Genomic DNA, 25,697 nt, shown 5'->3' with positions numbered 1-25,697 from the left:
AGGAGAAAAGCTTTTGGGAGTCGTTTGAGCCACAAAAAGACTAGTGTCATTGTTTTATTAAGGTCAGTAGTATAACTCCTTGTGATGTTTATGGATTGGGTGTTACTGATGGTTTCGAATTGAATAAAAACATGACACTTGATGGCTTAGGTTAGTTTTATATATATATATTAGAAGTAGGGATTGACTGAGTTTTTACATGATTGTGGTCTATTCGTAGTTAAAATTTTTTACCTAAGTTCAGTAATGATTTTCTTTGTGTATGGTTTTTTAATTTAATGTTACTAGATTGTTTGGTTTGGTAGAATGATAGAAAACTCACTGAAATTGGTATATAGATGAACGAGCTTTTGTTGTGTGGTGTAGAATGGGATAAACATATTTGGTATGTGTGTGCCAAGTGGATATTGTTTAAATAATTGATTCATGTGTATAGTGTGAAATAGCACTGTATGGTAGGGTATTGGTTATGAAGTATGTACTTTGAGAAGAATTTTGGTTGTATTTGGATGTGTGGAAAGATGCAAGAGACTTGAATTAGAATGTTAGAAATTTTAAAATTTTAGCGACACATGTCTGTGTGTATTTAGGAATACTCACCAATGTAAGTTGTGTATACATAAGTCTAGAATTGGGAATGGACACACGCCCATGTGGTATAGGACACACGGTCGTGTGTCTTGCACCAAGGATACACTCCTATGTGTTTTTGTCTCAAGCAGTGTAGATTGGGTAATACATGCTCATGTAGTTTTAGGGAAATTTGGAAATGTAATCCCTTGAAAGGGTTTCAGAATGTATGAAGCTTTACTATGAATATACAGATTAGAGAAATGACAAACCTACCCCTCTGAGGGTTATTAATGGAAGAAAGTTAACAATAAAACACTAATAAAAGTTATCAGAAATGGAAATTCATAAAGGTGTGCTTGATTACTTGGACGATGGCTCAAAAAGTTTGAGATGGTGTACAGTAATGTTACAGGCCACTAAACAGTGTGTAAAGTGACAGTGAACGCAATAAAGCTAATAAATCTATGTGATTCTACACCGACGATAGGTGTTTTAGCATTTGGGATTCTTGTGCGAAGATGGGAAAGGTCCAGGGGCCCACCATATGAGTAATATTGTGTCAATAGCCCAAATCCGACTTTCATATGTATGAATGACACATAAGAATGACTTTCAATTCAAGATGTCATAAGCTCTGAGATAATGTTTGAGATGTTGATGTATATTGTAAGGGTTAGTCATTTGGGATGACATCCCGTTATAAGGATATAGTGCTAGGCGTTGTGATAATCTAGATGAACATATAAGATGCTGGACAATATATCCGTGAATTTTCTTAAGAAGGAAGTAACACCACTACATATATTACTTTTGTTATTTACTAAGTGCGAATCCACTCATGTGTTTTCTGTATGATTATGTAGGTAGGGTTCTAAAGCAGCAAGGTGGCAGAGGAGAGATTAGTGGTAAGACTTATTTTGGTGCATGAGGGCAGGGGACTTAGATGTTCTTCGTTGTTATTCATAAATCATTCATTACACTTTTATAGATTTTTTATATGTATTAATGCATATGGATTTGACTGTTATTGGTTTGGATTGATTTGTATGAACTCAAACTTACATTTAGATGACTTCATTTCGATGTTTCATTCTAGTATACTTATGGGATAATGGGTTTGATTTGAATTATTTGTATTTAATGAATGAGATAGCATACTATAGAAGTCTATCAGGTCATATCTCTTGGGGCATATATTAAGTAGGGGTAAGTTCCCTAAGAGGGGTGTTACATTTATAATATCAAAGCATGATTTTGGGAATCCTAAAAGTGATTTTATGCATGCATAATCATCTGAAACCGCTCATGCGACGCTAATCGCTATTGTTTGCCAATCACTATAAGTAAGGCTATGACCTACCTTTAAATAGTATTATGTACAATTAAGGTTATGTGTTTAATTTCAAGATAAGAAGCTCTAGAAGATTGATAGGTAATGATGAGATTCATAAAATTCCAGTTCTAGAAGAGACTTAGGATGTAACTTAAGGACACGTGCTGGATGCAGTTGCAACACCTTGTATAGATAATGAGCAAATCAAGAGGATTGTACAAAAGGCTCTTTAATCTAATCACAAACCTCGAGAGTGTGAATCACCCTATGCAAACACCACCATTGGTTGAGTTGTACCCCTTACTTATGACATTATTAAGATTATTAATAGTTTAACTCGATCAAAATTTCACACGAATCTATTACATTTATTAAGATTTTTTGTATTTTATAAAAATAATTTTTTTTAGAAAAACAAATAAAATTCTAATTTGTTAAAGTATGTAATTTCATTAATAAATAAGGTATCTTCACAGTAAATGTGATAGCCCTCTAGTGACTAAACTATATTTCTCATCCAAGGTTTGGGAAAATCACACTGTCGACCCATTGAATTCAAAACTATAAATTCACACTCAAAATCTAATCCTATTAACACAAAAAAGTATTGATACATTCTTAGAAAGGTAAATTATTATATTACACTTTCAAAAATTACTATAATAGCATTGAAAGGAGTAACTAATGATTTAGCTAGATTTAATTATCAAAATCATAGTAAAAATGTGTGATTTTGTTGGATTCGACCATATTGCACATTTTCAACATCATTTAGTGCAATCCGATAAACAAAACATAATCAAGGTATGTCTTGTCTAATTGCACCTCTTCGTGCAATTTTGACAAAATCACTCCTCTTTAGGGTGATTTAAGTTGATCATCATTTAAAAGTGGCCAAACGACTATTTCCCACCCAAGGTTTAGCGTTTTCTCAAATGTCTCTCCTTTAACTATGGAAACATCAAACACCCACCCATGACCGGTTAGATTTAACAGAACCCTAACGCCTAAAAATTTAATCTCATTTTCCCCCCTAAAAGTTTAAAAACTAACATTTTTTTCCTAAACTAAGTTTGAAAAGATTGCATTTTCCCCCCTAGGGTTTATTTCCAAACCCTTCCAATTTCCAAACCCTTCTCCGTCGCTTTCTCCGGCGCCATCACCGGCCGTCTTCCCCTCCCAACGGTTTCTCTTCCACCGGCGACCCCTCTCAACTCGACCTCAACGCATCCGATGCAGAGAGAAGCCATTTGGGAAGAGAAATCGTCTTCCCAGATAACCTCTTCCCAGACGACGAAGACGAGATCGATCGATCTCGTCTGGGAAGACGATTGTCTTCCCAGATGAAGACGACTCGTCTTCCCAGAGGACGACGAGTCGTCTCGTCGTCTTGTCTTCGTCTGAGAAGACGTCGTCTTCCCAGACGACGATGCCGACTGGGAAGACGAAGAACTTCATCTTCCCCGACGAAGTTCTTCGTCTTCCACAGCTTCTCCGACTCCGATTGGAAGTCCAAATAGGAGGAAAGAGATCTCTGGAAGGTGAGGATGCTTCGGGAGGGAGAGACCGTCGGTAATGGAGCCGAAGACCATCGGCAATGCTTCGGGAGGGTGAAACTACGATTTTTTAAAACTTAGGCTAGGGGGAATTTTAGTTTTTAAAGTTTAGGAGGGCAAAATATATTCTATTTTAGTTTATTTTTAATATTCTAGAGAAAATGACGATTTTACCCTTATCACCGTTAGAGTTTTGTTAAATCTAACCGGTCATGGGTGGGTGTTTGGTGTTTCCATAGTTAAAGGAAGGACATTTGAGAAAACGCTAAACCTTGGGTGGGAAATAGTCGTTTGGCCTTTAAAAGTTACAATTCAAAATTTCAAAATTGCAACAATCACATATACAAAGGTGTGATTTTGATCCAATGATACCTTTTTGAATGCTATTTGGCCTCAACATCTGTCATCTAACACAAGCATACCTCTCTAGGTATGTTTTTGCCAGATCACATTTTTTAACAAATCACACTTGAAAAAGTGCAATTTTGGAAACTTAAAATCACACAAGACCCAGTTTAATTTTGGCCAAAATCATGCCTCTCTAAGTGGGGTTTTACTTGATTCATACCTAAAGAAGTGTGGTCTAATTATTCAACATCGACTTCCTCGATGCGATCGATTATCTGACATTGGCAAATTTTTTATAAAAATTTTGGTATGGAAAATGATATTTATGTTCGTTTATCATTTTTTTAATAAAATTAGATTTTGGGTAAAATATATATAGTTTAAAATTTTAAAGGGTAGAAAAGGTTGTCTCAAAACTTGGGCGGGAAAACAAAATAGTTATTAACTCCTCTTCAATCATGCAAGTGGATCGTATTAGACCACAGGCGATTTCACTCGCCTAACACAAACGAGGTGCAATTTTGAAGTTTTAAACTGGAAACACTTGCACCCAAAATTTAGGCTTTTGTGAATAATTTCCAAAAATATTATTTAATTTCATGATTTGAGCCATATGATTATTTTAAATTTTTTTTGTTTTTTTGGCACTTCACTTGTATTGGTAATCAGAGTCAGAGATATCGGCAGTGTCCCCGGCCCTTCATCTCTTGGTGACTCAAAGAGTCAAGGGTGATTACATTTAAATGAGGCCTCCTTTTGTAAATATTATTTAATTTTTATCAGTTTTGCAAATCAATAAAGGTCAAATGACTATAAACCCACTCTCCTCGCTAAGGTTTGATACAAATCTAATCTCTTATCCGTTAATTAAAATTAAATTTGAATCAAATTTATTTGAATTTAAGTTTAAATTTAATTTTAACAAACCTGAAATGAGTGTAACATAAAAGAGTTTAAGCCTAAGTAAAAGTTTTACATATTAATATAAACGAGCCCGAGCTCAAGCTGTGTAGCCGAATAGCTCGTGCTGCTCACTAGCCAAACCAGTTGTGTTATAAAAAAAATTTTTTAATGAACAGTATATTTCACTTTAAAATTTTTAATTAGGGGGAGAAGTTTCTCTGTACCTCTTCAATCTTCACGCACATTTGCGAAAGGATTCCAGACTTTCCTACCTCTAATCTAATCAATGCACACCAGTGTAAGTGAAAAAACCTTTCCCCCGTCCAATTGATGCATGCCACATTGGTCAAAGGGAAAAAAGACTCTCTAATTAATGCATGTGTTTCAGATTCTTCTTCTTCAGTCTTCTCCTTCTGGCCTTCTCTTCTTCTTTCGTTGATCACTTCGTCTGTATCTTCGTGCATCCACTTCGTGTTTCAAAGTCAGACATTCGCCGATGTTAGTTCCAATAGAAAACGACGTTCGGTAGCTCGAAATTGTTCTAGTCACAAAGCATCTCTCTCTCTCTCTTTAATTTATACACGTTTTCATTCATTTATACGTTGTTGTTTGTTATAGTTGAGATCACGAGCGAACTCGAGTTCGAGCAACCATTTTCTTGGCTCGTCGTGTTTGAGCTCGGCCTCAGTTGTTTATTAACCAAATCGAGTTTAAGTTTGGGTTAGTTCGAACTAGTCGTATTGCTAACTATAAAAAATTCAAATTTTCACCTATATACTGTTAAAATTAACAAATTCAGTTAACTTCAAAGATAAAATCATTATTTAACTATAATATATTAAAAATAATAAAACTTTTTTTCATTTTCCCCCAGATTTAGAAAACTAATAATTTTTTTTTGAATTAAATTTTAAAAAATTATATTTTCCCTCTTAGGGTTTTATTTTCATCAAAACTTCTCTAGTGTCAGAATCTGGCAGTTATCTCTCTTTCTTTGTCATCGATGGTCAACCTCTTGATGGAACTTTTTTCTTTGCAGAGATTGGAGGATGAAGACAATCGTCTTCAAAGTTTAGGTGAAAATAAAATCAAAGGGAAATGTAATATTTCAAAGTTTAATCTAAAGAAAATTATTAATTTTATAAACTTAGAGGGAAAATGAATAATATTTTATTATTTTTAATATATTTCTAATTAAATAACGATTTTACACTAGAGTTAACTATATCTGTTAATTTTAACACTCTATAAGTGAAAGTTTGAATTTTCAATAATTAACGGATGAGAGATTAGGTTTGAATCAAACCTTACATGGGACATAGTCATTTGGCCATCAATAAAATTGAATGACATGGCCGCGCGCATCTTGTCCTCTTGTTGACCTTATAATCTTAAATAAATTTACCCGAATTAATTTGAAGTGTTTCATTATTTTATATTTTTGGATTTTTTTTCCCAATGAGAAAGTATTTTTAGTCCCTATATAATTCATTTATAGCTAACAAATTAGACCTTATTTAATATCCGAGATAACCTTCTTAGCTTAATTAGGATTTTGTTTATCTTTTTTTCCTATTTCAAACATACTTGTATTATTCTTATCCATATTCATCCCATTGTAATTCATCCTATTGAGTAATTACCTATTAAAATTAAAGGTAAAATTATAAAAAAATATAAATATAATGTGGGAATATTTATAATTTATATTGTTGCTTGTTAAAAAAACATTTAGAGTAAGGATGATGATCAATTAATCGTTCGAACACAATGAAAAACAAAGTTTGAACTAATATTTTAGGAATGAATGTAAAGAAGATACTTCAGTATTTTGGGTGGATTTTTTTGGGTTTAAATTTAATTTACGAATTCAATGTTGTGTTATTGGGTGTCTATATGTTGATTTAATGTGAAATTTGGGTGTAAAACCCTAAAATAAGTCTAATATTTTTGGGTGAAATCCATAAATTTGGCTTGATTTGAAGTTTAAATACAAAACTTTGATAAGGGAGGAAGATGTAAGTTGGTCAAATGATGGGTGTTGGTTGAATTACATGGATCCAACCAAATATAGATTCTACCCGTTTGATCAAATCTAATCAAGATATTATGACTTAATAAAATGGAAATAACCTTTATTGATCGAATCTAATCAAGACCCCCATTCAGCTGAAATTTGTTAATATTATTCTTTCTATGTTATATATAAAAAAAAAATTTACAATAAAACATTATTTGAGGATACAAGAATTTATTCGATCTAGTAGTTATAACTAATTTTTTCATTTGGTTGGGTTTAGAACAGGGGGAAATTTGATAAAGAATCGATTGAACTATTCATGACCACACGTTTTGATTAACTCCTAAACATTAGACACATCCAATTCTCACTAAATTATGCTTTAATGTTCTTGAAAGGGAAGTGAAAATTGAGGAATTGAAAAATGAGGCTTATTTAAGGGAAAAAAATTTTAAGGTATGCCGACTAAGGATGTGGTGAAGTTAACCATGTTTCTCCAAACACAACATTGAATTCTAATACTAATACGTCACAACATTGAAACCATCCAACCAAATCACTTTAAAGGAACTCTACCAACATATCCACGACAAGAGGTCAAGAGTTCTAAAAACTTGGAAAAAGGGTCTACGGATAGCCACGGAAACAGCTTGCTCTTTGATTACCTCCATTTTCTAGCAAGCTCTTCTTGGGCCATCCTGGAGACGTAAAATTTTCTTACATACTCATGGATGACAACGATATAGCAAAAGTACAAAGGGGCTTTTGTTTACTTACTTAGATCCAGACACAGTATTCAATGACAGTCATTTTACCAGGAAAAAGTGATGTTTGTAGCTTGGAAGCTGTGATTGTAGAACTGTTGACAGGAGTGAAGCCTGGTTCCCAAATGAAATCCGGTGAGAAGATTTACATCATTATATTATTTTACTTTCAATAGAAAACAGTAGTCCGGCTCAGATTATAGGATTTGTCGTAGCTGACGAAGTTGAGGAGAGGAGATAAAAGTTGTGCCAGAGATCACAGGTTAGTGCTTGAATAACAGTGGACTTAAAAAAAGGCCAACAATGAAAGAAGTTGAAGAGTTGTTTAGGTTGAACAAGCTGAATCTAAGTGAGCGAGGGGAACTATAGTTATTAATATCTTATGATACGTATTTTAAGGTGTATGAAATTAATATAATATAATAAATATATTATACAATACGATAAAAGTGAAAAACGATATTTATTATAAAATATATCAGTAAAAGTATCATACAATATAACAAGTATCTTAAAATATAATACATATTACTGATAAAATTCAATACACATTTTTTAAAAAATGATAACGTGGTAAAAACTTATTTAAAAAATTTTAAATTTTCAAATGTTTATGATTTTTTATTGGTAATTTATTATTTTACACGTAAAAAAAAACTTATTTCATAAAACAATATTAATATAAAAAATTAGATTTTTAATATATAATAAAATATTCAACTAGTAAAAAGATAAATTCTTATCTATTAATTTAAAAAATTCAAATATTCATCATTCTATTTAAATTCAATATTTAAGTTAGACGTAAAAATATTATTTAACAAAAACATTTAAAAAAATCAAAAATTTATTATATTTCCCTTTTTAAATTTAAAAATCTAACAATTTTTTTTCATCAAAAATTTAAAAAGTGATTAAATCCACCATAAAATTTTTTACACTTCTCTAACCTCACCTATACCTCAATTTGAATTAAAGATTGAATTTGAATTTTATTTAATTCGAATTGATTACAAATTTCAATCAAACAAACATGATTTGAATTCTTCTATATATTTAGTTTCGATTATGCATAAATCTAACCAACCAACAACTGACTCTTCTCACCCATATCTCCTAATGCCAAAATTTTGTTACCCGTCAACCCCGATCCTTAACTTGCAATTTGGACTGCCCAACAAGAACAATTATTCGGTGAAATCATTCGATATTGAAAACTACAGCCGCAGCATTTGACATCGGAGCAGTACCAAATCTGAGTATCGTCGTATTTTATCTTCTCTGTAGCGCATATTAATTCGTGTACTTGGACCGTTTACGAAAGATGCATTACTATAAATAATTAAATAAACATGTTCTCACTGTCCGGCCTTTCAAGTTAAAGAGATGCATCTAACAAGTCCACACAAAATTAAAGGTATAATATTAATATCCTGAATTTACAAATCCTTTTAATCGTCACTAAAAGATTAATACAATATGGCTCGTAAGATACTGGAAAACAGGTAAAACATATACAGCCTCGTGATTCCTCTAATTAACCTATAAAATACTGAAACCAACCAACTGAACAGAATGCTTCACCTTATCAACCATTCATACATGCTTACACAACTGAGAAATGCAACCATCCAGATTTATCTCCTGCGCTCGATTGCTGCAAAATCCAACAAACGTATTATATTTATACACAAATAGCTAGGTTTTCATGGGATCATTTGTGTAAGGTTCTCACCTTCAACTAAGGCGCATTGTGAGACTGATCATGCTCGATAAAATCTAGCGCATCTTCTTTGGAAACAACATTGACTCGGCTCACTCTGTTTTTGTGAGTCACGCCATATATTTTGTCAGCCACTTTCACAAGCTCTGGTCGAAATGTTGTGGTTATAAATTGAGTATTTGCCATGTCTGCTAGACGACGAATCATATCTGATAAGTGATTGAAGGATTTCCACAACCAAATCCAGAGCAGAAAATATCGACACACCTCCCTTCTCTAATTATCTCAATGCCACCATAGGAAGTTCTCATTCCACTCTAAAAAACTACCCAAAAAATCTTCAACACTATTCAGATCTGTATGTTGCATGCATAAGCTCTCAAAATTCATATCCTTAAAGAAGATGATTGTTCAACAACTGCAATTATCAATTAGGTTTATTGACTGTATCTAATAGACAAGTCATCAGTATTTGTACTCACTTCAGCTATGAATTGAGACCTAATGATTCCATAATGTCCCAGAATTTGTCCTCCCCAGCGACCCAGAAACACAGAATCTGTGACTCACGGATATATGCAACTCTTTGAGTACATAAATATGCAAGTGTAAGTGGCACATGCCACAGAAGAGGGCATGTGCTAACTCCCACTGTTGAAAACCACAAATGACTCAGGGTGCTATGGCAAGAGGTGACACAGGCTTTAATAATTATCATTGGTCTTGTGAACTAATCAAAAGTAGAAACTCAGCTGGATCTTTGAGCAAATGTGTCTAACTGCGCAAACAAGGATACAGATTTGAAACCTCATCTAAACTAAAACTTCTATGGAAATAAAATAAAAAACCCAAAAGCAGAGGGAGAAAAACAATTAATCTAGAGAAGAGCAATGTATATACTGAAAAGGATACTTCCAACTGCAGTTCTGTACTGAGGATCCAGTGCTGCATCTATTTCATCAAATAGATAGAAGGGAGCAGGATCACATCGCTGTATAGCAAAAATAAGCGTCAGGGCCACAACCGTTTTTTGACCTCCAGATAATTGCTTCATTGACTGTGTCTCCCCTTGCCCAGTAAATGAAACCTACCACACCAAAGCAAAATAACGTAATTAAAACTTAAACTCATAAACCAAAATGATGAACAGAATGCTTCTGGGGAATGTCTTTCATAATGCTTAATATATAGTATAGATATAATGCTTCTACACAGAAGAAGTACATGCCTTCACTTTCACGCCAATGTATTTTTCAACCCTTCCTTCCATATCTACTTCACGAGGTCCATCATCATCATTGTCATCATCCTCATCCTGTGAAATATATCCAAATTCAAAAACATTACCTTACAGATCTATGAAAATTAAGACGTAATTCAAAGAATATATTTTGACACAGGCTTTTCAGGAAATGAAGGAGCACTTAAAATAATAATTAAACAACACTTGTCTTGGACTGCCTACAAATCTACAAATAATGGCTTATAACTCATGTAACATGAGAAGCTTGTTTCTGTTCTCGCTGAACCAACGGGAAACAATATATTGTCTTTTGAACAATCATTCCCTTAAGACAAATAATTTGACATGTTAAAGACAAACAACAACCCTTTTTTCAAAAAAATCACACAGCATAGTACAAAGAATAACATGAAGACATACATTGGGTAGGAATGAACAAGGTAAAGGGGCAGATAAAAAAAGAAATAATGTATTTCACAAACCACTAAGTTTTCTATTTCTCCAACAAATACATGAGATCATAGATTGTGTCATCAAAGAAGAAAATTAGCATGAGGCTATTTGTACTTAAAAATGCATTCACAACCATTTTTTTAAGTACAGACTTAAAATTTTGAAACAGTTGAACCTTTACAATTTTCACAATTTCAGTACAATACTGATTAAATGATAACTGGAACATTCTAAAATGATTATGTGGAGCTGATGGAAACCAATACACCATATTCAAACTACTTAGTACACTAACCAAAATATTAGGGGAATAAGATTCGATATACTACAGAAATTTTGAAAGGGAAGTTCAATAGAAAAGGTCAGTGCAGATGTAACCCAAATATTATACACATTCAGTAACATAAAATCGGAATGAAAGGTGCAAGCAATTGAAACTGAGAAATATAGGAGCCTCTTTATGCTCAACTACACAAAGGTCCAGTTGCCCTTAAACTCAAGCTCAAACTCCAAGATGAGCCAACCTAAATTATGCTAAATCCAATTTTTAAGAGTTCAAATCAGCATATTAAGTATCACATTGGAGTCTAATCAGAGACTTTAGAGCATTACATAAACAATGTGATCACCTTAAGGTCCTAGTACATTGGCAAAAAAGTTGGCAAGTTTTTCCTCTATCACAATACTAAGATCCATCAAAACATGAAGCTTAAAAACTCATCACTACAAGCAAAATTGACAGTGTGGTGAAAAAGTTGTAATAATAAACTGATCTACTGCTTATTCGGCAGCTCCACAGGATATGAAAACTCTATTCTTAAATAAAAAAACTTGGATTATATCTTTTCTACCAGGGCCACAAAATCATTTGAGGCATGTGCGTAACTCAAATTCCAATAAAACAGCAAAAAAGGTATAATCAGAAATAGCTAAAATGGTCTGACTGACAGCCCATTTTTCATACTTTACAGAATCATTGCAAATCATATCAAATAAACAATCACTTTTAGCAGATATTTTAAAAGGTCAACATGTTTTTAAACAAAACTCAGAAAATTAATATTCACACAAGGAAAGCTGTAGAACTTCTAGTATACAAGGAAAAATTATTCTGCTACATACCCAGGAGCCCTCTTTTACCAGAACAACATCTAAACAAGAAAACCTCTAAAACAAAGAGAAAGTTGCATCTTTGAGTTGTAAAGAAAAGGTTATATGAGTATCAAAAAGCAAGTAAATTTTAACATATTGTAATTTCAGACAGTCCTGACCCACAAACATAAAGCAAGACATGTATCCCGAGGGTACGATCCAATTTAGTGGCATAGAGATACAGAAAATAAAAGACGTGCAAATAGTTATTTGAAAGTCAAAAAAGAAATGCTTCTGTAATGAGAGAGAGAGACCTTTTTTCTCATCATAACTAGATGGCCATGACCACCTTGCACAAGTTCAGCAAACACTTCTCGGAAGTGGCGAGCAACACCTTTGAAAGTTCGTTCAATTGATTCATCCTTTCTTTGATCTAAAACCGCTATAAGTTCTTTAATTTTCTGCAAAAACGTTTTAGAATAAAGCAGCTCAAATCTCCGGACATCTAAAAGTCAAAAGTTCTATATAGGAGAATCATTTTATTGCAATTTGAATACGTTAATACCTCATCCCCTGAATCCAGTTCAGCTTGCCTTCTCTGAAGTTCCTCCCTTTGCTCTGTGAAATTTACATACTGATCAAGTGCTTTCTTATTTACATGACTAAACTGCTGCAGTTGTTCATTGCACCTATGAAGCATTTTATGTAACTCTTTGATGCTCTTCCGCACATAGCTGTTGTTTCCAATATATGAGGAACAAAATATATCAAAATCAACAAAAAAATACAAGTTAGAAAACAGGACCAAATATAGTCACTGGGTATATATCATGTGACCTAAAGCTGACCCATTATTAACAATCATACTTCAAGGATTTTTATCATTTACAATGAATGATAAATTAAGAAGTATCAAACCCTAAGCGACCTACATATGAAACAATTCTGCCTTAAGTAATAAAATAATAGAGAAACTTCAAACATGAGACAAGGACTATACGTTTCAAAAGCATCAGATGATAATGGACCCAATTCTCTAATTTTCTTTGAGTAATCCTCCTGCTTAGCGAGAAGAACATTCCTTTTATTCAATAGTTGTTCAAGTTCTCTTGCATCATCCTGAAGTTTCTTCTCATATTCATCTTCCAAAGTCTGTATTCACAAATGATAATTTTAGCAGGAGTAATAAACAATCTGTTTTTCCTTTTAGGAAATGGATGATAGCATTAGAAAAGCAGAAAATTACAAGATAATGAACAAACTTTCCCCATAAAAAAGGACATCCTGAAGTTGGTAAAACAGCATTATATACAGTACAAACACTAAAATAATGGCAGAAAAACTCTATGGACGAACTAACCTTCAACTTAGCCTTTTCATTTTTTATCCTCTTGACTTCCTTTGTTAATTTATCTAAACCATCAGAGATCCCTGCAAAGCAATACCTCAGCAAAGACATGAGACAATAACCTCAGCTTCATAATTAAAGACTTAATGGAACCGTGAAGAAAAATCTCACCTTTAAGCTGCTGTTCTGCTTCCTGAACAAATAATTTAGCATCCTTCAACTCCTGTCTTTTTAATTCAGCTTCACCAGGCAGCATGTCATTCTCTGAAGAAGCTATAAGGGCTTCCAACTCTTGCTTCCTCCTCTTCAGGTTGGTTGTTAGATTAGTCTCAAGCTCTGCTTTTCTTGTTTCAGTCTATAAATAGAAACAGCATCATATTAGTATATAAATGCTTACTTCAAGTTGGAATCAGTCAAGAAAGTTCATTATCCTACCTCAATGCGATTCGTCCTGCAGGTGATAAGTTGCTCCTTTAGATCAGTTATTTCAGGATTCAAACGTGAGAGAAGATCTTTTTCCTCTGGTGTTAAGTGATCAATGAGCTCGGTGCCCATTTCAGCCTCTTTCATGGCCACACTAGCTCTAAGTTGATCAATTTGGGTCCGCACATCAGCAAGTGACTTTTCCTACACACAAGTGAAATAACTTGAATGAGCAGGCAGTAGGAAGAAAAATATCATGAAAAACTGCTACCGATAAATGCCCAATTGCCAAACACATAAAATAGTTTTAAGATCTGAAATACCTTATTTTCAAGAGCTTTAGAAATGATTTTTTTCTGCTTATTAGCATTAGCAATGTCCTGCTTAAACTGCTCCAGTTCTGATTTTTCATGAACCCGCTTGGCATCAATTTTCTGCTGCTCAGTAACAAGGTCCGTAATTTGCTGGTCTACTCGTAAGATCACTTGAGTCAAAGAAATGCAAGGCATTCATAAAAAATCATTTAAAATCATGATCACAAATGAATGAGTCAGAGTATGTTGTCTAACTTTCATATTTTCAGTCAGCAAATATCGATGTGCTTATTTGAATAATAACTTTTAAGAGAACAAAATGAATTATTAATAAATAGTGGTTCCGTTGCAGCAGTAAATAAACACTCATGGAGGAGAAAAAAAAAAATCTGGTTTTCTCTTTTCAAGTAATTACTGAGTGTGGATGCCAACAAAAATTCAAATATACAAAAAGCATAGTAGAAGCTTTCTAAATATATCTCAGACTAAGTCTTTCAAGCGAGAAACAAGCTAAGCAGCTTCTTCTTATGTGACGTCTAGGAAATTGTTATTTTAATGTGATGCAAGTAACAGAAGAAGGTTCTGCCTGTTCTGTGCTTAATATCTCCACCACATTCACACATGTTCAGGAGTGATAAAGGACTGTAATAGACCGCCAGTAGCATGCAACCCAATAGTTATGCTTGCTTGAGAAAAAGGGTTCCAATAAAGACAAAAAAAAGAAAAAATAAGACTAGCTTCAAACAATGTAAAAGCATAAATCAGAAGGATATCTTGAAGCATAAATCTAACTTGTTCCAGTTCCCTTTCTTTTGCGTCGATAGATATTTTATTCCGTTTGATTATATTCATAAACTTTAATTTGGAGCGCCTAAAATCATAAAATCCTCCTGTCATACCACCTTTCTTGCTTACTTGGTCACCTGTTATAGAATCAGCAGTTAGTAAAACATCAAAGAGACAGACCAAAGTCATAACAAACAGAATAATACAAAAAATACATATGTGACCTTCCAAGGTTATGCAGTCCAGACCATCAGCTCGAGCAACTCTAGCACACACATCTAAATCTCTGCAAATCACTGTTCTAGCAAATACCTGGAGGGAGAAAAAAAAATAACAAAAGCATGGTGACACATCCAGACAATTATTAAGGAGGAAAAATAATGACTAAATATTTATGAAAGAGGAAAAAAATCCTATGTATAACAGAGCCAGAACAGTTTAGCTTTGACTGTTTCTTGCTTGTGCAAAAGAATTTTTCTTCTTCTTCTATTTATTTTTTAGCTAGGAAACTTAAATGTATATAAATTTGAAAAAAAACTAGGATAACGGATCATAATCTTCAGAAAAATCTATTACTTTAACAAACGGTTACTTTATGAAACCATTAGAGTTTTTTTTTTTCTTGATAAATTTATTTTTCTTCACTGTCCAGTGATATTCTTTCATTACCAGGCACATATACAGAAGCAAAAATTCAGTGGATCAGTCATATCACATGTCTATCATTTTTTCACGGAAAACAGTTTTGCTTTTATGAAAGGGAAGTATTTCGAAATCCTGTTGAAGTGTGCCATTCAGTTTTGTTATGGTAAAAAAAAAAAAACTCTATAAACAGTCCTAACAGTTTCACCCGCTGAATTGAGGAGAAACGACAGTTTTGTTATATCTGCAGTTCAGCTAACTAATTTCTTAATTATGTGACAGTTTCACCCACTGCAGCTTATATCCTCAGAATCTGAATTCAGGAGAAAACCAGGTTATGAATCTCTATGGAAGTTAGCAGTTTCAGCTGCATTATGGATGGAAATGTTTAAATTGAGAAAAAAAGGTTACAAAATCCTATAGAAGTGTGCAGTTTCAGAGACAGACAAAGAAGCAAAACCCTTTACCACATAAAAGTACTAAATAAAAAAAGTCATGCATGGATCAAATACCAAACTATGTTAGAAAAAATATATGTCCAGTTAGAAGTTAACCTGGGCAACAGCTGGTCTGAATTCAGGAGAAAAATTCAATTTCTCTAGAAGAGATACCACATCACGACTCCTTGGATAATTTACATGAGGAGCCCTCACCCGATTCAATGGAATAAAGGTAACACGTCCACCTCTTAATGAATTAAGGTGTCTAATTATTTTGGTTGATGTTTCATCAGTATCAACCACCACATGAAATAAGCTGCTCAAAAATCAACAGATATCAAAACAACACAGTTTCAAACCTGAAATGCACAAAAAACTGGCAAATACGCTATACATATGCCAGCTGATCATATGGACATCAAAAAAATGCTTAGAACTAAGAATTGATTAATTTTCCACATACCTATTTCCAGCAGTAACCTCAACTGCAGTAAAAAATTTTTCGTCGCAATCAAGCAGCTCAATAATTGGACCATAAACTCCTGCAATTTCATACTCACTGCGAATCCGACGGATAGAATTCAGCCCTCGCCTCACATCCTGACAAGATTACACAGAATCAAGAGGGAGTGCAAGTTTGAGAACGCTAGCTAGGTAACAACTAAATTTAAAAATCAAGCTCTACAATAGCTTTCGCTACTATCTAGCTGTAATGAGAAACTAAAGAAAACAATAAGCAGTTAAAACAGGGAAGAAGAAAAAGAAACAGGGGAACGTTAGCTAGGTAAAACTAAATTTAAGAATCAAGTTCTGCAAAAGCTTTCACTACAATCTAGCTGTTATGAAAAATTAAAGAAAACAACAAGCAGTTAAAAACAGGGAAGAAGAAAAAGAACCAGGAGATTCGATTACCAAGACCAATCACAATTAGGGATGGATTCGAACCAAGCTAGCTTGTTCTCGAAAGTTGGCTCGACTCAATTGGTTCAGTTTGAATTTGTTTAGATTGAACTCGATCCAAGAGGGTCAACTTGTTTTTGAAACCAAACCGAACTTGAGGAAAAGGGAGTTTGGCTCGGTCCAACTCGCAAGCCAGATGGATGGCCCAATTAGGTTTGAGCTTAACTCGCATCTCAATTTGAATCATGTCATATAATTGTCAAAACATTGTCGTTTTGCTCATTATTAGGTAAAACGATGTTTTTTTGGTCAATGAATCACGAATTTGAACCGAACTTCGAACTTCAAACTTAGGAACTAAACTAAACTCAAGCTACTTTCAACTCTGATTCAACAATCTCAAGCCATTCTCAAGTCATCCCATTTTTCATTCGAGCTGAACTCAAGCCAAGAAGTGTTTGGACTTGGCTCGATTCATATCCACCTTAATCTCAATCATAAGATAGGGAGGATCTATCAATGTGTGATTCAATAATTTACATAAATTAAGCTATTAGGATTTTATTGAAGATTGATATTTGTCAAGATTCCAATACTGAAATAGATTTGACATTTTAATCATATGACGATTTTCAAGTATCCAAGGTGATCTCTAGTAAAGCTATTAAAATAATCCAACATAATATTTTGGTCCTCCACAAGGAGATATATGAGAGCTTTCAGCTTTCGGTATCTAGAAGTGTAGAAGGTGGACAAGAAGCCAGTTGGACTGAAGGAGTTAGACTACATCAGTGAAGCAGCAGTATCAATTATAGCTATTATATGATCTTTCTTCTTGAAATCAAATTAATTAAAATTTTTCTTTTGAAATGGCCATGCTTAAGACAGGCAAATGTGAATAAAGCTTGAGGTGAAGCCATGGATTATTGAGGTGAAGCCAGCCTAAGAGATGGCAACCCAAAGGCAAAGAAAACGCATTATTGGGGAAAATGACATTGGAGGTTTTGTATGAAAGAAATTACTTTACAAATGGTGTTATTAGAAGTAAATACAATTTCTAAATTTAACTCTCAAAACAGCATTATGCTTCTTATCTTTCACGGATTGACGCAGGAGATGAGATGACCATAAGATTTTGGGCAGAGAAGAGGATAAGCCACTCACTTATTTCTGTAAACTATTTCCTCATCTTTACAGCTCCCATAATGTATTCATAAACTGTTTATTGGACTGTGGTTCATTTCTGAGAAAGGGATGAATAAGCTTCATCATTGTGCTTGATAGTCAATGTTTTCTAGAATTTCAACACAAGGGATTCTACAACATGGAGTCATCATTACTCCCGAAAAATTTCCAGATAAATAGTATCAATTGCTTGCTTCTGTATACTATTTCCCCATGTTTACAGCTCCCAGTGTATCAATTAACTGTTCACGGGACTCAGGTTCATTTAAGGGAATTTGATGAATAAGCTTCATCATTGTACTTGATTGTCAATGTTTTCAAGAATTTAAATATGAGGCATTCTACAGCATGGCGTCATCAATACTCCAAAAAAATGCCAGATAAATAAATTAATTGATTATTCATAATATAATTATTACATGATCCAACTGAGACGATTTGGGTGTTGTGGCCTGTCCCCACAGTACCATATGCAGGGAACGGATGGCAAGAATACAAAAATCTTTCTCCATCCCATTATCTTGTCTCTTTGGAGTTTATAATTATCTTTCACATTTTCCTTTTGGAATTTCAGAATATTATTCACATATTTTGATAATGATGGAAATGCATTCACTACTTAGAATGAAAAATTTTATGATCAAAATTTTAAGGCCTCCAAAAGGAAAATAGCTAAGCCCCTAGAGAACCATGATTAAAGCTGAACACAACTCCTGGTACAGAAGTCCAAAAGAGTGCTGTATAGGTGTTCATCATGCATAAAAAAGTTTTGGGCTACCTTAGTGGTAATCCTAAATTTATACTTGGATGCATTTGCTACCAAAAATTTTGAAAAAAAAAAAAAACTATAGCAGGTTAGAAGAAAGATTTCAGTTAATCTCTCTCACCCTGTTGTCTCTCTCTCTCTCTCTCTCTCTTCCTTCCCTCTTATTTATCTTTTTTCGATCTGTCTTTTCTGGTATCCATCTCTCCCTCAACTTGTTAACCTCTATTCTTCACTTTTTCCCATTCTTCATATTTTTCCCCATGATTTTCTATCAGTTCTAAATCATAAAAAAGTTATTAATGATTAGCAGCAATAAGCAATAGAAGAAAGAAAAAAATCACTCACCCCAGGGGTTGCATGATCAAGGCTTTTCTCTGCCTTCTCAACTTCTGCTTTCAGCTTATCAATCTCTGTACAAAGTTCACTTTCTTTCACCCATAAGGACCTATACAAGTAAGCAAATCAATCATACAGAGAGACTTTCAATGAAGAAGAACAAAATTAAGCGTAAAATCATACTTCCGCTTATCCTGCAGCTTGTCCCTCTCAGCCTTATGGTTATTGAAAACTTCATGAGAGTGGAAATTGTGAGATTCTAAAGTCTCAATACTGCTTTTGAGCTTGTCAATGTACATGTCCCGCTCCTTTGAGTCAACATTAAGCCGGTGAATTTCATCCTGAAGTTTTTGCTCCTGTAACATACAAAAGAAGACTTAATAACATTTAGAAAACAAAATAAGTAACCAGATTACGTACTCGGAGGGTCAATTTATTCCTTGATTCTATGAAGATTTTCTTTTCACAAAATCAGGGAATTAGCTCCTCCATCATGGTTGTAGATTACAAGCTCTTTTGTGTTTGTGTTTTTGTGTGTGTGTGTGTGTGTAACTTAGCATTTCAAAATCAACAAGAATAAGCCTATTTTCATTCCAATATCTTTCTCTACTCTTCCCTTCAAAATCTTCATAAAGTAACATACTTATTTACACATAGTAAATGAAAAGCTTATAATATTATTTAAGAGGTTAAGAAAATGTGCCAGCATGGTAAGGAAATTGTTATGGTTAAAATCACAATGATCTTCCCTTGTAACTATTCATCAAGCAAGTCAAAGTAAACCACCTTGTGACATTCATAGATTGAATCACAATGAAATCTCATACACGATTTCCAATAAACCTACATATTTCATAATAAGAAAAGTTGAGGACTTACTTGAACCAAGTTTGAAGAAAGAACTCGTTCAAGATCATCAATTTCTTTTTGAAGCCATTTATCACGAGCTGTTTTACTAGAAAATTGGGTGGCACGACCTTGTTTTTGATAAAGAATGCTAAGTTGCTTTTCACGCTCCATGATACTAAACATCACCAAAACCATTCATGGACAAACAGATACAAACATTATAAAGACTCTAAAACAATAGAATTGATCATACTATATTAAGTAAAGAGAACCTTGATTCACATGCAAATTAATATGGTGAATGTTTCAAAGAAAGGTTTGGATAAGTGAAACGAAAGTGCAAAATGGGACACATTGAAACACACAAAAATTATAGAAAAAAGCAGAAGCATAGCACTATACTAGAACATCAAATCATTAGTAAAAGTCCCTCTCCTACTTTTGAATTGCCAAAACAAAAACTCTATGTGGGAGTCCAAGCCCAAAAGTAGAATTGGGAAGAAAAGCTCACAGGCAAAGAAACAAGGGAACACTTAAGAAGTTTACAAGAAGAATAGTTGACAGTATACTGATATAGGTTGTAAATTTATATACATACTCTTTTGTTATCTCTTTCTCCTTTATGCCTTGCTCCTCATACTCTGGCTTAATCTTCTCAAGCTCTTTCAATGAGTCCTCAATTTCTTTTTCTAGCAAAAGAAGTTGTTGCTCTGCATCCACCTAAAAATATGAAATGTTTAATTAACTCGTGCTGCCTCATAGATTTATACAAATTTATACAGGTGTACGTAATTAATATACTGAATTTCACTAGAAAATTACTTTTGCTTGCGAATTTCCATAAATCCTTTCATCTAGGTCTTTCACATCAAGCTCATGCGCTGTCTGCCTCTTTAGTGCTTCAGTTTGTTGCTTTTCAACTGTTTCTTTTTCTTTGTTTAATGCTTGAACTTCTTTCATAATATCTTTCAATCTCTTTTCTTCATCTTTGGACTTTTCATGAGCATCCAGCACACTGTTATACATCTTAGTTGATATTTCAGAACGCTTGTTTCTAGCATCTTCAAGCTGATCAAGCAGAGAAATATAAGCATCAAACATACCTCCATAATAATTCAGGAGTTCAGACCCTCACACAGAACCTAATTACGAAGTGAAAATTCATACTACCAGCAAAATAAAAAAGTTAAAATGAGTTGGGTGCTTGAAATTTTTGCTTACATAGGATTTCATCGGGCAAAAAATTAATTACATTTTTTTATTAAGAGAAGATAAAGGGGAACCACAATATGGAGTAAAGACAAAAGATGCATATGAAGATTAGATAAAGGTGTAACAGTACACTAAACACCAGCCTGCTTAACCAACTGCATACTGCTATTTATCTTAAGTATTTCTTGCATTGACTAACCCTTGAATGACATAGCACTAAATTCTTCAGTTTATAAGAAAAGATCATCCTTGCAAAGCAAAGAATACTCTAATCTTTTCATGGCTGTGACTGTAATTATATTCCTAGTAGCTGTCAATTTCTTATCCGGAGTTCTACAAGGGAAATGCTAAAATTAGAGCCACAGGACTATACTACAAGCATTCATAAAAATTTTTTATTCATTAAACCAAACTCAACTCCCTAAAGACCCCCTACAAAATTTTAATTTTTTAACACTCAAATAAATTGCACAATACATAATGCATAAAAAAAAAAAAAAACATATATACATATGTGTCCACGTAAATGCACACCACAGGCCCACACGCAGGACTTTGATGTAGCTCAGCCTGTAGATTTTCGGGATTCTATTCTTGCTCCATATATTTAATGTTCTATAACAGTTTGCTTTGTCAAAGGTAGCTTAGACTTTTAAGTTTAGTTTGTTATGAGGGTTTTGGCCTCCTGTAACTAGAAGACTATACTGGTATGAGTATTCCCACACAATCACAAGTTGGTAAAAGAAGATGAAAAGCTGGTAATTAATTTGATCACTTTCTGGTTCTCAGACATCAACCCTTTGACTGCATATCCTCATAAATTTACATATTAGTCATTCAAAAATGGAACTTCAGCAAAACAAATTTATAGTGGATACCCTATATGTGTGACAGAACAACAGTTTTCAAGACTAATCTTAACCAAAGCACATAAACCTTAGCATCACTAAATATCAGACTTGACTGACCTCCACCAATTTCTGCCGAGCATCATTAAGTTCCTTTTCATGAATGCTGTACTCTAGAGATTTCCTCTGCTTGTCAAGCTGCTGGTATTTTCTCAGCTCTTCTTTCTCTTCATCCAGTTCCCTGAGTCTCTCATCCAAGTAATTGACAACTTGAATTATCTGCTGTCTTTTGTTGCCTAAAGCAGAACATACACATGTTATGTCACAGACCACTGCCTTACGAAAAAAAAAATAAAAGACTCAATGACTTGCCAGTTTCTTGCATAATTTTCAAACTTTCACGCCGTCTCTCCTCATAAACTCGAGTGCCACCAATTTCCTTCAGTAAATCCAGCCGCTCAGAATCTTTCATCAGTGTCAAAGAAGCTATCTATTAACCAGAGAAGGGAAAAAAATTAAAGACATACAAGATAAAATTACAAAATTTAACTGCTAATAACAAATTTAAAAAAGCAGAAGCATCATACCTTTCCCTGCTGAACAACATAGTATGGATTAGAACGAGAAAATCCAGCACTCTCCAATAAATTCATAACCTCAGTTTTCCTGCAAATTATGTTATATTATCCTTCAATATACTAAAGCACACATTAAATATAAAAATACATTACCATCAAACCAAAAATATAAATAATATACTTACGTGATATGCTTTCCATCCAAGAAATATTCATCCTTCTTCAAACCAATTGTTCGACGCAAGCGCACTTCCTCCTTATCAACCTATCATGGAGTGCAGAAGCAAGAGAAACATTTTACTAATTTCAGTTAGAACGAAAAAAATCCCCAAAACAGCCAAATGCACAACCACAGTTAACAAATGACCCAAACCAGTTTAGATGAATAAGAAAAAAATAAGTATCTTTATAAGTCTTTTGAGACAGAAACCCACAGAAAAATTCCCTAATTTGACAACATAACCGAGATACCATTGATCCACCTAACAACGGAATATACTCCCAAAACATCACAATCAATCAAATCCTATTCAGTATCTGGAAAATTTACTGTATTGAAAGAAACTTTCATGATAATCTCCTTAAATACTGTTATTTTCCCATGATTGTCCAAAACCCTAATGTTACAACTCAGTCTTCAAAATGAAAATGCATCATACAAACAGAAATCATCAGCCAGAATAGAAGTACACATTACAAAAATGGGCACAGTCTATGAAGGTGAGGATATCATTTACATAAGGCGAAATATCCTATCAGTTTTTCTTATCATGAACTCGATATCTTTGCCCATACACACAACATAGGCAGTATGAGCAAAGAACAGACAGTATTCCTTCAAGATGGCCGCTCTCAAGCAATCACTACCTTTCTCTCTTTCCATTTGTCAATAGATGGAAAGGGCAGACAATTGGCAGATGTCAAATAGTCCAAAAAGCATAGATATAAAACTTGTATAGCTCATCCATCTTCATTAAGAATATAGATCAAAATGGAAAGCAATATGTAATAACTTCTTTTACAAACAAAATTTGTGTCCCCTAATAATACAAGTCAAAAGTCAGAATTTATACTCAATCTCCGAAGACAAGAAAAAGGATGCAGAATATTACCGGGATGCGATTGTCAGAATTATCAAAAACAATCTCCACAAATGCCGATAAAACTTGGTGCCCTGCACCTTCCTGTTCAATATTAAAATTTTAAATTCAACTATATCAAAATAATCAGAATATATGATAACCTGAGAATTAGTAAAATGGTAGCGAAACTTACATGGAGTAATGCATGTCTATCTTCACTACGCAAGTTGTGGAAGAGGTCGCTCAAAACAAAACGAATAGCTACAATTTAACATCCAAAAAACAGGTTTCATTAAAAATAAAAACCACTAGTCAACATATAGAAACTAAGTAGTGTTGATCAAGCATTTGCTTACTCACCATGGAAAAAGTTTGTCTTGCCAGATCCATTAGCACCAACTACAAAAGCCATTATTTATAAGGTGTAGAAAATTTTAATAAGGAACATGTTAAATCATTATATTGAATTAAAATAAAGATTGAAAATGGTATACATGTCAATAAAGCTAAAGTCATATTAACAAAGCTAAAATCTAATCTTTCTGTAATATTCCAGCTCTTTAACCATTTTGTTTGGTTTTGTTTTGTTCTTGATATGATTAGGGTTAGAGAGGCATCTGTGGCCGCAATTATGTACAGTCGATCTACTTTGCAGGTGAGGGTATGTGCTAGAGCTTAAATACTATTTGCTGGATCCTTACGTCTAGTTTAAGCTTTAGGGTGGAGTAATGACTTAACAAAAGAAGGAAAAGAAAAAGGATGATAAGGAGGACATCATTACCGACACAATTAATTTTGGGGCTGAAGGGGTCAGTAGCAGTTTGTTCTCTGTAGCTTTTAAACCCTTCAATTATAACCTGTATTGAATCCCAATATTATATAGTTCAACAACAACATTGAAAATAATTTTTAAAAAACTTAAAATATATTAAGTACAAGACTTCGCCTAATACCCAGACGTACCTGTTTTATGTGCATGATGTATTACCCAATAATACACCTTCTATCACAGAAACAAAATTAAGTATGATCTTCAGCAGCAACAACAAAATCCAGAAATCATAGTAACACTGCTAAAACAAGGAAATCAATCCTCAGCACCTCCAAAATGCTAACCAAACCATGATTATAAGCTGAACTCCGTGTAATCAGTATTTGTAAGTAGCTGTTATGCCTTTTGAGTTGCTCATAAAGAGCAGTTAGCGTTTCAGAAATATAATTAACCATTCCCAAAGTAATACTGCTTAATTAATAACAAAATTGAAGACAATAGAAATAAAATAAAACTATTACACAAATTAAGACTAATTTCCAAGCTTTCAGGACCAAATTCCATGGACTTTTCAGCCTTCAAAGCTAAAAGCTCCTTCGAACCTTACAAAACAGATCACTAACTAAAGATTTCAAGTTCAACGAACTGAAATCCTCAAACCTAGCTATATGTAAGTACATAAATAAAGTTAGAGTTCACAATATAGCTTGAAGGAAACACAAAAGTGAACTCAAAATCCATATACAATTCAAATAAATGTAAATGACGCAGAAGTTTATTCTAGGGTTTCAACAACAGTAACTTAAAATTTGGAAAAAGCCGCAAAAGAGAAGTTATTGCGAAAGACTTACCAATTGAAGCTCTCGATTGAGTTCATGCGCGCAAGCGAGGGTGTTTGCTTAGAGAAAGACATAAAGATGTGATGGTGCTTTCATTTTTTCAAAGCGAGATGTTCCGCGGGTGCGTCGAGGAAGAAAATATCTAAAATCCCACTTTCTTTTCCGTCTAATTATTGTCGTCAACAAAAAATTCTTTCAAAAGAGTAAATCTTTGCACCCAAGGTTTGAAAAAATTACCATTATCGCCCCATCTGATTCCTAAACTACAAATTTCTACCCAAAGCCCCTGACACAATATTGGAAAGTTATGTATATATATTTTTTATATACGATAATATATTATTATATAATTAAATATTATTTTATTTT

At 33.6% G+C, this 25,697-nt stretch overlaps 1 protein-coding gene across 1 annotated transcript; it reads right to left on the bottom strand.

The window, feature by feature from the left end:
• Nucleotides 1-8,890: 8,890 nt before the first annotated feature.
• LOC123208301 (structural maintenance of chromosomes protein 3) lies at nt 8,891-25,495 on the bottom strand. The gene is made up of 30 exons (XM_044625712.1): nt 25,341-25,495; nt 24,681-24,787; nt 24,499-24,574; nt 24,078-24,116; nt 23,911-23,978; nt 23,748-23,819; nt 22,821-22,900; nt 22,645-22,723; nt 22,430-22,547; nt 22,178-22,353; nt 20,820-21,065; nt 20,596-20,717; nt 20,028-20,172; nt 19,332-19,504; nt 19,158-19,257; nt 16,425-16,561; nt 16,076-16,277; nt 15,104-15,191; nt 14,867-15,016; nt 14,103-14,254; nt 13,792-13,983; nt 13,528-13,711; nt 13,369-13,439; nt 13,009-13,160; nt 12,574-12,742; nt 12,323-12,469; nt 10,449-10,535; nt 10,133-10,307; nt 9,233-9,429; nt 8,891-9,154 (listed from the first exon to the last, which is right to left on the bottom strand). The coding sequence occupies exons 2-29, from the start codon at nt 24,693-24,695 to the stop codon at nt 9,239-9,241; spliced, it is 3,606 nt and encodes a 1,201-aa protein (XP_044481647.1). The 5' UTR covers nt 24,696-24,787; nt 25,341-25,495; the 3' UTR covers nt 8,891-9,154; nt 9,233-9,238.
• Nucleotides 25,496-25,697: the final 202 nt, after the last annotated feature.

Source organism: Mangifera indica, chromosome 2, assembly GCF_011075055.1.
Source record: "Mangifera indica cultivar Alphonso chromosome 2, CATAS_Mindica_2.1, whole genome shotgun sequence".
Taxonomy (NCBI): Eukaryota; Viridiplantae; Streptophyta; class Magnoliopsida; order Sapindales; family Anacardiaceae; genus Mangifera; species Mangifera indica.
Note: the sequence above shows the minus strand (reverse complement) of the source record. Positions and strands in the feature narration are given on the sequence as shown.

Coding starts and splice junctions, on each gene's coding strand:
- LOC123208301 (XM_044625712.1), bottom strand. Junction 22,724..22,820: donor TTGGATGGAAAGCATATCAC/GTAAGTATATTA, acceptor CATAATTTGCAG/GAAAACTGAGGTTATGAATT. Junction 13,161..13,368: donor ATGAAAAGGCTAAGTTGAAG/GTTAGTTCGTCC, acceptor TTGTGAATACAG/ACTTTGGAAGATGAATATGA.